Source organism: Varroa jacobsoni, unplaced genomic scaffold (assembly GCF_002532875.2).
Source record: "Varroa jacobsoni isolate VJ856 unplaced genomic scaffold, vjacob_1.0 scaffold_1040, whole genome shotgun sequence".
In the NCBI taxonomy this organism is placed as follows: Eukaryota; Metazoa; Arthropoda; class Arachnida; order Mesostigmata; family Varroidae; genus Varroa; species Varroa jacobsoni.
In genome coordinates this window covers 255,851-270,123 of record NW_019213942.1, presented here as the reverse complement: position 1 = coordinate 270,123, position 14,273 = coordinate 255,851, and the positions used below count along the sequence as shown (strand labels likewise).

Here is a 14,273-nt window from a genome sequence, read left to right as displayed (position 1 = left end):
CGCTAAGAGTGTAGGCAACCCCTTTCTGCCGGTGCGAAGAAGACACTCATGACCTAACTGCTGCATAATTTCGTTATCACCAGAACCTAAACGACTGAAGATAACAGAACAGGGAGAAGAAAGATTAGCCGTTTTGATTTAGGTTTAGTTATCATGTATGCCCTGTGAAATCAATTTTAACGACTAAAAGGTCATCGTTATTACATCAATATGTTGATATTATTTAAAACGGTAAAATAATCTGATCGGAGCACGGCTAAAGCGTTCATTTCAGGCTGATGTTACGTTATCATTTTTGTTACTGGAGATAAAAAGGGGTTCATTTAAGATGCCAGTTGGCTACTGGAGCTTCAGCCATCACTGTCATTGTTACTTCGTAAAACTTTCGGGAAGACAGTACCAACAGAGGAAAAATCCGTATATCCTGAAAATTTCTGGACCAATGCAGCTTCCGCTGTTGCGTATATTCCTGATGAGCGAAGCAAGCATCACGATAGCAGATCACCATAAACGGCAGTGAACATTTTAAAGAAATGGATAACCCCAGAAAACTGAGCGTATATCGCGCTTTTGGTCTACCAGAGAAAGAAGAGGGTTCTGCCATCTAACTCGTTGGTATACAAATACGCCGAAATAATTTAAACAGTTTGTATACAAGTATGTTTTCATTACAAAAATACCGCACAGCCAGACCACAAAGGGAAGAGTTATACAGTCAGTTCAAATACACATAAACGTACTTAGAATATATTTTAGTTGAGCAACTTTAAAGTTTTTCGTTTTTTGTTGTTGCTCTATTTTCCTTTTGTCTATACAGTTACCGTCGTAAAGTAAAATAAAACTACGAAGATTTAAAAAATCTAAAAAAAGACCTATTAAAAACAGATCTTTAGATATTATAAAGTTAGAACGATCGACTCTACAATCATGTTACTATCTTTACTATGCAAACAAATTTATCCGTAGCAATGAACACATAGCAGGGCTTTTTTTTTTTGTAGAATTAACTATATGGTTTACTTTATTAATTTTTGCAGAGCAACAAAATGCACAGGAACGGGACTGAACCCGTTAGTTTGTCCTTTGAAGTCCTACAAAAGTGCTCGGTGGCAGAAGACCGACCGCGTCTGACCGGTGACCAGCGGCAGTCTGAGGCCAGCCGCGTACTATAGTAGTTGGTAGATGGTAAATCTCTCAGACTGGTTCTAAGACGATTTGAAATAGCCGATTAATTTAAGAAGAGGCGTACGCGTTGAAGAGGCGCGACACGATCGACTTCGAGTTGCCCTTGGCCTTGGTTCCGGGGGGCGGTAGAAGGCTGTCACAGACAGGATTGTTCAGGAAACTCTGGCACATAACGTCGAGAAGATCTGCGGTGGCCAGTTTGATCAGCAGTTTACCGTGCTCAACGGCAGCAGGGCCACAAGCAGCGTCAATTGCCTTTGTTGTGCACGATTGGTAACGAGCATAGGTACAACAAGCGGTCGAGACACGATCCGCGAATTTAGCCTCCTCGATCTTTTCGAGTCCGGCCTGAACGTCGTTGAGGCACTTGCGTCCCTGTGGTTGAGACTTGGCGAGGCAAGGAGCGTGCTTTAGATATTCGGTACGAAGGGATTCGCCAGAAGTGCAGAACTGCTTCTGCACGTCATGAGCACCTTCCGAAACGAGTGCGATAAGCTCACGTTGAATCGGAGTAGCACAGGCTTTTGTGTAATTGCCGAAGCATTCGTTAACCTCCTGCATGATACCACACTGCTTGTCGACCTCGGCCTCCGTCGTTGGGATCTTATTAGCCCCAGCTCCAGTGGCTACGCAAAGGTCGAGCTCACGCAAATGACAACGGTCAGCATTGGCTCCAACGACCGCCAGCATTGCGAGATAACCAACAATGTAAGCCCTCATGATTGTATTTTCACTCGTAAGTGATTGTTCACAAGTCGAGTTCAACTCCGATGCCCCATAGCGGCATGGCGATCATTATATACCCCGAGGATCGTTGTCGCTTTCACACTACCCTTTCCCCGATCCGGTTTATGTGGCGATGTTGTCCTTACGCCGCGAGAATCTTCTACGGTACGGCTGTTTAAACAGCTAGAGGACTGCGAGTCGCACACAGTGCGGTCTAATGCGCAATGCGGTTTTGCGGCGGGGAAGTCTGTGACGTAACCTGGACGCCCTCGCCCAGAATACCCAGAAACGACTACAGACGCTTATTGTAAGTTGTGCATTTCTATCTACAGCTACAAAAAAAAGAAAAATGGTCCGTGAGGTACAAACCCTAGTCAGAGCCAGTCAAGTTCAAGTAGAAGTTTGTCTGAGCTGATATGGCGTGAGCCATTTGTCGGCCTAATTCATTGCCAATGCCAGTGCCAATGGAGCAGAATAATTGATAAGTTTATCTACTTGTGAATGCCCCTACCGCGGTGCACGATAGGCAGCAGAGTTGTCCTGGTATTGTTGCCGTCAAGCCACTAGCTTCTATAATCGATCGAAGATAAAGCGGGTCATTATATAGATTGACTGACGAGTATCCGTTAATCCGACCGTTAAGCAAGTTGGTGGCAAAAAATCTTCTATCTAATGTCTACCCGATTTTCTTTTGGCTCAGGTGTGACACATTATCGACATGTGTATAATGTCATCATGTATTGATACGGCAGCAGCAATAACAACGGGGGCAATCGTTGATGCTGTTGTCTAAAGGCAGTTCCATTTTATAGCATGATCCAAAAAGACATAAACGATTGCAAAAATTGCTCATCAAACTGGTAATTGAATAATCTGTATAGAAAAGCAGACAGCAGAATGATTCCCTGCACGGCCGTAATAAAAAAAAATGTAAAATAAAATTCTATAGTTATAACAGTAGTAATGATATCATCTGTGATCGTGCAAATAATAACTATTAGAGTTCTTGTAAACATCTTGAAGTACTTTATTATACAAAGAAGATTGCCAACGTGGATGGAATATACTATGTTGAACCAAAGATAAATTTCCATCAACATCAGCCATTATGATTTCCTGAATCACCACAAAAACACTGACCTCCAAATAAATATGTATAATGTGGAATTTTTAGCCCAGTAAGCGAATCCAGTTGTCATTGTCGGAGAATAAGTGTCGGGTACTTCAGTTCAGTCTCTGTGGTTTAACGATGAGACTTCTTGATTCGCTGGAAAGCCCAGAGAGGTGCAGAGAACAAAGACCAGGGGATCGGTGCCTATTTCCGTAGGCAACCACTCGCTTAAATTGTTAAAATCGTGCATCTCATACAAACATATACATGCATAAATATATTTTGCCCTCGGTGCGTACGCTATCTAGAAGAACTAGAAATCATATCGGACTGTCAGCGAAAGAACCGTCAAAACAAATTGAAGACCGTCTAACCACAATGAATTATTCTTTTCCCTTCAAACATTACCTTAACGATCGTGAATCCGACCGAGTAGGCGAAACTCGCTTGTGTAATTTGAAAATATCGGCACAAATCGACTGTTTCTGCCAGACGGGCACTATAATGTACCCATACCCTACAATCCGTCGAACTAAGCAAAAAGGGTGCACAACCATTATTAGGACCGATAATATTTCGATATTTATTAGCTTCGCGGCATCTAGAAGCAAACACATGTACTGAAAGGCAATAGCTGATTTCTCGGTGGCTATATAGGCTAAGTGCTAGATGAATGAGAAAATAGAGGAACCGTTAAAAAGGTTCTCAATAAACAGTGATGCAGCCATATATGCATCGCCGTGTGCACGTACGTGTATAGTTATGCAAATATAAATACAAGTATTCGTGTAGTGAGCGATAGAATCAAACACTGCTCCATAGAGAGGGTTCATTCGGCATCACCCGACCAACGACAGATTAATCCGTCCATCTATTTCTAGCTTTGAGCCGTCTGCTGTTTATGTCTGTTTAGCATATTTTCTTTTACATGTGCATTGTTGTGTATTTGTTTTGACGTTATTTTGACACTGTCGTAGCTGGCCAACGTTGGGGTTACTTCAATAAAGCACTGTCTGCAGTACATGAGTGGCAACGACGACGGAGCAAAGTCATGCACACACATACATGAAACGCGCTAAATACTATACCTGTAACGTGCGTCACGTACTCTCTGATGAAACGAGATCTACTTTACAAAGCTATGTTAACGGTTTTTTTGCATGGCACGTGTTACCGTCAATATAGACATGTACGGTGGACCCATTTATTGGGTTTGCTTACCATTATCTTAGACAAATAAAGAGTCAAACGGACAAGCCACTATAAAAAGGGGTTAACTAGAAACAGCAGTAACTGTTGGAGCAGGGGGTGGCCACAGCCTTATCGTATCGTAACTACATCGCAGATATAGTAAGTGGAATACCTGCGCTTGTATAGGTTACAATGAATCCTTCACCGTGTATGTCCGTAACGTTTTCGAGCCAGACCCTATCGCAAGACGGACCGTAGCGAATACTCGTTATGAACCCTTAAAGGTCAATTCATTTTTGAAATCGAGCTCCATCATGAACCTGACTAGAGTAACGGTCGAATCAGTAATTATATCTGAAGGGGAAGTCTCTAAACGGTGGAAAAAATACGTTTAGCCAACGCGAATCTCGATCAAATAATAGGAAGATGCCTACACCATAAACCGGTGACGGTACAACGCCGAGACAATGGGTGCACTTATGTCCACGCACTAGTCTTATAATACTTCTTCAGTAAGGATACCAACTCAACTATTAGTATTCAGTGATATAGCAAACAATTGACTGTACACTTTCTATTCCGCTTTCATATATTATATAATTAGAGTATATTGCCGATGTTGACATCCCTCGTATTTGGTTTGAAATGAACAAAGCAAAGACTACCATTGGCGATCGTGTTGTGTGATGACTAGACAATATATAGCGAACCTAATTGACTTTTATGATATGGCAATATAATCGTTGAAAGAATACTTTAAATGAGCCCACTCTCGCGTTGCTCTTGTTTGGCTTTGGTTTTATGCCTGTCTGGTCACACACTTAGCAAAGCAATTTTGTTCGAGTATTGATTTTTATCGTTTTTTACTTTGTTTTACATGTAGTTTGTTTCAATTAAGGGAAGTGTTTTGATCGAAATATAGGAATCAAATGATTGGCTCGGCAGAAACATGCACCGATGCGGACATCAACTTCGTTTTATAGTGTAAATAAATTGGAGCATGAAAAAAAAGTTATACCACTATAAATGCCGAACCTGTGGCGTTGACCGTTTGAGTTTCTTATTGATCGTTTTGTGTTCTACCCGCATCATTATTTACTTCCGGACGCATACTTAGCGATACTTTTTTTACGCCAATTTACTTCTTCTTCTTCTTTTTGTGTGCTGTCAGTTCACCTGTTTTTGCACAATACGTGTGTCTGCCTAAATATACATAAATATCTTCAAATTTTAGTTGAAGTCTTTTACACATGCGAGGACACATATCAATCCTGGATCGAGGGGGAGTGTCATAGTTTGTTTCCGCAGAACCATTTCACATATGTACCCAAAGACAAGTTACTCATAGATATAATCCCGGGTTTATAAAATAAGTAAATGGAAAAACCCCTGTAGTTATATAATAGGAGCGAGCGCAGCATTCTGCTTGTCAGTTACCTAAGTGGCTTGTATGCCCTTGGTACCTCTCTGGCGCAACCATAATTGAATCTATTGTTATCATAATGATCATCATCTCTCTTAATAGCGTTACCGTGAACAGTAGCCGTAGGTAAAATAACAGACGTAGGAGAAATGTGCCAAAAAATAGTACATCTCATATTCGTTGGTCGTTTGAAACTACGTGCAGAGGTTTTTGTAAACCTCCGCACGTAGTTTCCTCATGTGGCGTTCGTACCGGTTTTTGCTGCGCTCACTAAACACATTACGAATGCACGGTCTAAACGGAAGATTGGTCTGAGCGAACGAAAATGTTCATTGGGGCAAACTTGTGGAAACAATCGGTGTTAACCACGTCGAGAAAGACAACAAACGGTGCAGTGATACACGCACGTAGATCCTGATACGCGCGTATGGTGGTGTTGCAATATTTCATATCCGTTTGCAAAGTCAGTTAAGTTGTATGGAAGCACAACCGTGCGCGACAAGAGCTGTAACATTCCGACATCACCGTAGACATCAACACACGAAGAAAAAGGAAGACTAATGAAAGTCGGAACGCGTCGAAAACCGCTGCGGGCACTGCCAGCAATAGGAGGGCCATTGATGCTCTGGCCCGTCGCATTCAAATTGTGTTTCAACACAAATACGTGCATCGGACTCACTTCTATACGTTTGTGTAAATCCATTTGCGCCTGTCTTTGTGGTCATCTCTATTCAGCGTCACATTTATATGAGGTATTGTTACATAGGACAATGATGCTGAATATTTCATCACGAGAAGTAACGATGCATAAAATTAATCGACAGCTAATATATTAGGCTGTTACAAACGAACCCGGCAGACTTAATATTGGGGAGCTTCTGGGATACATGCCGCTAAAAGAAGAAATTCAGCTCGTAAATACACCAGCTTTCCAGGGGTTCGCAGTGAAGGCTGACGCAGCTCACTGCGGGAGAAATTGGCAAAGAAAAGGAAATGTCATCTTTTATTCCTAAAAGTCAACATTGGTCAAGTTTTCATTCCTCAAAGGCCATAGCGTCCCGGAAGCTTATTGAGGTTTGGTAACCACTTCAGAAAAAAGGGTCAAAAGTGAAAGTACAACAGTCTTTAAGGACGAATAATAGAGTATTGAAGACCGACGAGGAGGTGAACAGATATCGGGATCCGAAGAAGAAGAGCGCACTGTCGCAATCGAGGAGGATCTTCGCGAAAACCGAGCTTACGAGTCTAAGGGCTATGTCGGTCACAACTGGCATTCTATGTATTCCGAGTGCAACTCGAAGCGTTAATCAACAAAGAGCTCACCGGTCGCTATAAGCGAGGCGTGGTTCAATATCCATCGCCAATCGGTCAGGGAGCCGGAGCAAGAATGAGGTCGCTGTGGAGAGAAATCGATTTCGATGGCTGTGCCGAGTAGGTTCGGACGTAAGATGACGATGGTGGTCGTGATAGACATTGGAGGTAGTTACCTGCAACCATTAGATACTCGCCGAAAATAACCAGTGCAGCCCGCGATCTTAAGTTCCTCAAAAAATGGACGGAGTAAATGGCCAATCACGCAGTTTAGTTCTTTACCTCAACAAATTGTAGCACTGAGCGGAGAAATACCCGCTTATTATACCGCCCTAGGTCCGTCTGATCACAGAACGTTCCGTATCCCCGAAAAAACAACTGGTGAGCAAAGATATTCCACTGTCGATTTATTTTGAGAAGCCTTTGATAAAGAAATTACATACGAAAACGAAAATGATACATGCGTGGCTATTCAGCAGCGACTCGAACGATGAGACAAATGTATGGCAAATAAAGAAGGGCACCTCTAACACAGTTCCTAACCTAATTTGAAAGCGGGTTCGCTTAAGCCTATATCTGCTAGTCTTATACCTAAAAAAAGGGAGAAGCTTTCGAAAAAAACTTGAACAAACGAAACAATCAGCGTTTATTTAATAGAAGAAGACTGGTAAAGACTAAAATCAGATAATTTTCTGGTATTTTCGATTGGGAACAACATTTTAGTCAGTTATCAGCGTTCATCTAAATTTGTTCGGCCCCAATCGGTTCTCTGTTTACGCTTTCACTTCTTCAATGACTAACTCAACATATTGCAAAGTGTATCCAAAGGAGCCAATGGAATGTAACGAGCAGACCGTGGATTACGTTCAATAATAAAAACAATCACTTCATAGTATGTCGATATTAATCCACCAGTTGGCAGAATGTTTCACAGTCTTCGAAATTGTCCAATATGATAGCGTTTCCGGCTTTATCATTTACATTATGGATTGGCTAACTTTGTAAATTAGCCTGGCGTACACATTATTTCGACTAGACTTGAAGCTAAATGTGTTCAACCAAATCCGCCGTAGAAGCAACACATTTGTGGAATCTGTTTAAGCAAGTAGAGGAACATATCGGTTATGTATACGATACTTGGAAACGACCTAACGGATCCTGCTGCAGCTTCGCTAAGATGTACAACCTGCGTGATGATTGTTTAGAAGAATTTAGAAGATATTTTACTTTTCTTTGGCCTTTCTTTTCTTTTCTTTGATTTGTGTTAATGCACCAGTTGAATGATCACCAGAGACGTTAGCTAGACTGGATTCAATGGTGGCTGGTACGCAGCTGAGCTGTTAACCGCAGACCGAATAGGAGAGTGTTAGATTATTTGAATCTCTAAGAATCTAGATACTTCTTGAAGCTGTCACTGGAAAGAAACTCTCAAAAAAGTGGCAGGATCTTGTACCAAACGAGGCTCGATGATGAGTTTCCAGATGGATCAAGCAGAACTAACCTGATGCTATCATCGAGCGCTTTTTCGTCCTGGCTTTACCTCGGTAAACTGGCGTATTCAGCTGAAGTCAGGTCGGAGGTTTGGCACTCCTTGTGATAACGAATTAATTAAAGGTTTGTTATGAGATATAGCCTTAGGATGCTTTCTACTAGCCATTCATCTTAAGAGCTAGGAAACACGACATCGAATTACCCGTATACCGTTTGTTTATATTTTGTGTATGCCAGCGATTTACCAAGCAGCGTCTATAGAGTATTGTAACTCTTAATTAATACACAATCAAGGATATCGATCAATTTGATTTTACAAAACAAGATAATTAACCGCAACGGGACGCTCTCCTACAGTTGTACAACGTACGCTAACAGAGCGTAACTCAAAAAACTTGTTTCGTATAAATACCAACGAATGCTGTGACATTTGTACAATCACGTTACATGAACCATATCGGCCTTATCGAATAAGAGTTGGTCCGTTTAAAGAATTATGAGTAGATAAATAGCTATACACAGGAAAATTTGTCTCCATCCTTTAGCACGCGTGTGACTCTCATATAGCACCTGTGCGCGAAGTAAAAGCACCCGTTCGTGTTACGGCCATGGGAATTTGTCTGCTGTGAAAAAATTTTCTGATGTTTCAACACGTACGGAACAACGAGCGAGGCAACGCGTCCGCATCAACCTGTAAAACATCTTCTTGACAGCTTTGAAAAATTCAAGTTCATTTGTTTTGAATTCAGTTTAAACAGGAAGAAGGAAGAGACTGTGGGTTGCACTAAAGTCGCAAGAAAAAATCAAGCATTCATAGGGAACAAGAAGGCATCATACATGATCAAGCGACCTTTACTATAATCATTATCGATAAAAATGCAACGCGCTAGAAGTAGCTATGATTCTAAGAGCAGTTCTTTATTGATGTCTTTATTGACGCTTGAGAACTAATACGTTCAATTTAGCGTGCGTGGAAATCATTTATTGCTATGTAAAGCTATTTTATTGTTATATATATGTGCAGATATATCATGCTGCACACCAAATAGTTAAAAGCATGTGCTTTCATTTGGTCGTGCAATCTGCACGTTATTGCACGGTCAACATTCGTCACATCGCAAAAGTGTCTACGAAACAGTCAGTAATACCTGTGCCGTTAACAAGTTTGCCCTTAGGTTTTTTCGATTAAATATGTCTTCCTCATAAAATGTCCATACTTTTTCTCACCGCTGGCCGTGTTGAATTACTCTGGTGGCTACGGAAGTTCTGAGAGGAAAAGGATTCCAGCCACTGTGATATTTCAGCTAAGTGATTTTCGGTTACGATGCCGTGATTTATATACATATATATATATGGACACAAGGAAGTTGAACAAGTCATCGAATTTAACTAAATATAAATAAAGTAATTTACGTGTGTTCCGCACAATGACCTTTCAAGGTTCGTCTGCAAAAATATAACACAATTGTTTCTAGATCTAATATGGCTTCAAGATGGGTAGCATGTTTGCCCAACATCGGAAGTTGTTCTGATCGAACCTAGCGATGTCAGCAATAGGTAAACCGTAGCTTATGTGATGCTGTTCGAGGTCCAAATGTACGGTGTACTATACATATCTGTGTACGATAAAAAAACAACTAGCAGAAACAAACCCATGGGTACCGTAATGTCTATTGTCTGCGATCAAAATTTACAAATCTTTATTTGATTATATTATTCCGCTAAAAAAAGCAGGCTCGAATCTACTGTCGAACAAATGAAATAGCGAAACTAATATATTACTAGGCCGTTTGAGGTAGTCGTCCCGTTGCAGTGTCTGTGCACAAAAATACAACTTCCCAAAAAAGAAACCACTCGAATTTAATATCTCTGTTACGTTTCTCTTGTTAGTTACCATTCAAACGAAGAGAAAATGCGATAGTCAAAGGTGTATCTCTGCGAAAATAGATACGACAAAACGTGTACAGGCATATATGGGGTAACAATAAGACGTTGAAGCTTACTTCGTTGCCGAAAGCGAGCGAACAATGAACATTTACCCTGCCCAAATTTAGAGTGCATATAGGGGGGCATTCCGCTGCGACAATGGTGATGTTGAAACAAAATGTTTTTCTAAACAATTATTTCGAAAAATAATTAAAACCGGCTGTGGATCGATTGAAGCCTTGTCCATCGAGCAGTCGAATCCGTAAAGAACCAACCGCTCGCTGAGCAACTAGTTATATCTACGGAGTCATTCGTCAAAATCGGCGAGATGACAATGTTTTGAGCCGGCCTCTATTATTATTTATTGCGCACACTGTCCGATAGTAAGTCGGTAATTAAAATGGTCTCATTATTTAGCGGCCGCATCGTGCAGTAGCAATTCAAATAGGATGATCAAAGTTCCTGAACGGACAACGCCTCTTTCAGCGCGGTACGGCAATTTCAGGGTCAAAATAGTTAGGCGGAAATATGGTGGACGACATGGTAGCACGGTTGTTTGTTTACCTAGCGAGCATCCTGGACACAGGAAGTTCACGTTTTTACGCTTCCAATAAACTTCCACTTTATACTTGAGTAAGATATATATATATATATATACACCCTTATGTGAAGTGACAATGGATCCAGGTGTTAAATTATTATGCAATCATGTTTTGTAAAAACTTTAATGTTACTTCACTCGTTCGCGCAAATACAGTTTCGGCCTTCGATGAACAGAATGCCCCACAGAAATAACTTCGTTGTGTGCTTCTGACAGTATAATTGCCACTGCCGCAAGTGTTGCCTGTGAAATTATCTGCGTATAGAGATAGAACATGTATGGAGCGAAAACGAAGCAGCGAGTAATCACGGTTACACGGTGTTAGGTGTAAAGGCCTTGAGCTTAGTAAATACGTCTAAAATCCAATTTTTTCCATTTTGACTTCTTCCATAAGCATAGCACTCTACCAGTTCTAGCTGCATATCGAACCAATGCGAACGCCATGTAAAAACTGGGTAGATAGAATTTAATTTAAGAAAAAGCACCAGCGATGTTATGACACCGAAGAATCTCTACGGGCTCGAATGGTGGACAAACGGTGCCAGCCGTTGAATCGTTTTGGTCCCTGTAGGGCTCATACTAGACGCTGGCCGCAAACGATTACGTCAAGAAATCAGGCGTGCGTTGTCAGCTTTTGGCATTTGACAATGACAGCGGGGAAAAAACATTGACCAGTCTGTAAAAGTATCACTTTAATTTTCTCATAACAAAACCAACTTGTCCATCTAACACTAAGCAGTACTGCCTGCTTCGGTTGCTGTAGTACGACGTTATTCATTCGATGACACCAATAACAAACGCAAAATGATGAAAAAAAAAAAAGTCATGATAATACCTGGAATGACGAACTTTGCAGGAGTGTGGAACGTACACAGTGACACTGGTAGCATCGTTTTGTTATAACGTACGGACAAATATAAAGATGATAAGGAAGACGCGCGGTCTTCGCCTCCTCTGAACTAGCTGACGCGCTAGAATCAGTATAAAAGCTAGCTACTATTAATATTATGCTGAGTATTCAACTTTCTCTATTTAGACGGTCTCGCAGACAAGTACTACGCACATTGAAAGTACGCAAGGCCTTTACGAGCCGATCTTTCCAAAACAAAGATGATATTTATTAATAATAATAGTACTCACTATGATCATGATTAGAATATCGACGCTAGCTGGCTGGCTGACTGGCTGGCTGGCTGGCTGGCTGGACTAATGGTAACCGCTATAAAAAAATTATGCCGACAGCTCCTTGTCTCCTGCTTAGATTCTCCTGATCAGGACGAAAATAGATGCAGAGGACGCTAGCAATTCGTGCCAGCTGATAACTCGAATATGATGTCATTCTCACAATTAGTGCCAACTAACCAAGCCGTTCGGCTATGAACAGTCGACATTAAATTGATAATTGTACTGTTGTTTTTTTTTTTTTCTTTTAATTTCGTATGTTCTACAGTTTTCGTATAATAAGAACACGTCTTCAAGCATTGTACTCGTCTGCTGCTGTTATCCGCCTGGCTCGGTGATCGAGCAGCACTGCCACGTCAGCCTCCTTATAACAACGTACAGCATCTCAACTTGTGGATTTAGTCCTATTCTCGCATCTGTTGACAATGTTAGTCATGGCACAGCCTTTAGGCCTGTTTATCCATAACGACATTTTCTATTGTTACTGTTCAATATTGCTCTGTGTGTCGCAAGCAGCCGGAATAAACGACGATACCCAGTCAACATAATCGTTCAATCAATATAATTCCTATATGCATACACGCGCATGTATGTATATAGGAATAGTCGTCTGTCGTTTTCATCTAGAAGACCGAAGATGACTTAGCTATGTATATAATATGCCTTAGCGCATATATCGGTTATGGTATAAATGTGGAACGTTTTTTGAACGTTACCATTAATCTCGTTGTATAGTAAAGTGAAGCAGAATTTAAAACATGATACCTTTCGCTTACGCTCGTAGTACATACGTATATACGAAGCCATAAGTGGTACCCTTGAGGTGTCTGTGTTCCGGTTGGCCCTAGGCTTTTCATCGTAACTTTCGTTCGAGCCACTTATTCTCAATACAACGACAAGCGTTCAATAATGGCATAATTAGCTAACGGGCTAAAACTCGAGCGAAGCTTCGCGAAAGCGAGTACAAGGATGCATTACATAAATTACCAGCTTTACAGTGTTCGCTCATGATGAAGATCTAGATGGACAATCTTCTTCCCGTTGCCTCCTTCTGTCTTAAATGAGGCCATTGCGGCAGCTACCATTGACTTTTATCAGGAGCCACCCTGTCGGATTTATACTGAGGTGTCGTAGTTGCTTCGCTACGTCCGCTGCCTACCATTTATCTTGGTCATTCGTAGCTGTTGATATTGCTGTGGTTAACGCTGGTGTAGGACGTGGAATTGGTTCGTTCAAGGGTTTTGTGTATTTATCTGCGTGTGTGTGTGTGTGTACGTGGGCGCGAGTATATGTCCGTTCCTGTGTGTTTGTCAATGTTTGCGGACCTCGTTTATTTGTTCGTGGCTCCGGCGACCCTAGTGGTCCTTCCCGTCTAATTGGCCTCCCGTCTAATCGACGTAGAGGGTCTGTTGCCACTGACGCTGGTGATTAGATCGTAGAAGGACAAAGGACAACGCTGCGAGGACATCACCCCGATGATGACGACGACGACGACGACGACTACAGCTGTTGGGTGGACCCTCGCAGGCATCTACTCTCTTAGAGTTGACAATGCAGAGGCGTTAGTTGAACAACAGCCAACAAGTGAGACTAATACGTCCTGTGTCATCGGACTATCGAGTGACAATGGGTGAAGCAGATCAAAACTGATATAGTTAAGGCACTTATACACATGAACAGAACTAAAACGAATCAACGGCAAAACCTCTAATAAATGTGTTGCTTTGGGCTCATTAAGTCTAATTGTGATTGTAGCTCAAACATTTACTGTATCAGCTAACACAAAAGCTGGGTTTACTTAGCTGGTGATACAACTCACGTACCTAATTACGTAGTAGTCGAGAGGTGCTCGTATCTTTTACTTGTACTTTTTTGCAGAATACTTTAGGCTGGATTTGTCCACAGTCACACTGTCCAGTTCTTTGCAAACCTACGTATATAAATAGACAGGCCATGGCTTCTCTGGAAGGTATTACTTACCGTCGGCGGAAAATCCGTTCTTGCACAACGGCAGGTGCTGCCTGCTGTTCCAGTAAACTTCCCAGTTAGGAGTGTGTAGCCGTGACCCAGAGAGTCGCTCAACTCCACAACCGCGGGCCTCGTCCACCTTTAATTCGCAGTCCTAT

General features: G+C 41.6%; 2 protein-coding genes and 1 long non-coding RNA gene across 6 annotated transcripts in view; 1 reads left to right on the top strand and 2 right to left on the bottom strand.

Annotated features, from left to right (window-relative positions):
* LOC111266003 (uncharacterized) overlaps nucleotides 1-14,273 on the bottom strand; it is a 141,658-nt gene that overhangs the window by 3,181 nt on the left and 124,204 nt on the right. For all 4 annotated transcript variants that reach the window (XM_022843109.2, XM_022843110.2, XM_022843111.2 and 1 more), the window contains one exon: nucleotides 14,128-14,269. In XM_022843109.2, the coding sequence (XP_022698844.1) occupies nucleotides 14,128-14,269 (142 nt within the window). The remainder of the gene's footprint in view (nucleotides 1-14,127; nucleotides 14,270-14,273) is intronic.
* Nucleotides 987-1,979, bottom strand: LOC111266005 (uncharacterized). The gene has a single exon (XM_022843114.2). It carries the CDS (start codon nucleotides 1,903-1,905, stop codon nucleotides 1,234-1,236), a length of 672 nt encoding a protein of 223 aa, XP_022698849.1. The 5' UTR covers nucleotides 1,906-1,979; the 3' UTR covers nucleotides 987-1,233.
* LOC111266008 (uncharacterized) lies at nucleotides 11,807-13,884 on the top strand. Its single transcript, XR_015313277.1, has 2 exons — nucleotides 11,807-12,035; nucleotides 12,416-13,884. It is a non-coding gene; the product is annotated as an uncharacterized LOC111266008 (long non-coding RNA).

Coding starts and splice junctions, on each gene's coding strand:
- LOC111266005 (XM_022843114.2), bottom strand. CDS start 1,905: ATGAGGGCTTACATTGTTGGTTATCTCGCAATGCTGGCGGTCGTTGGA.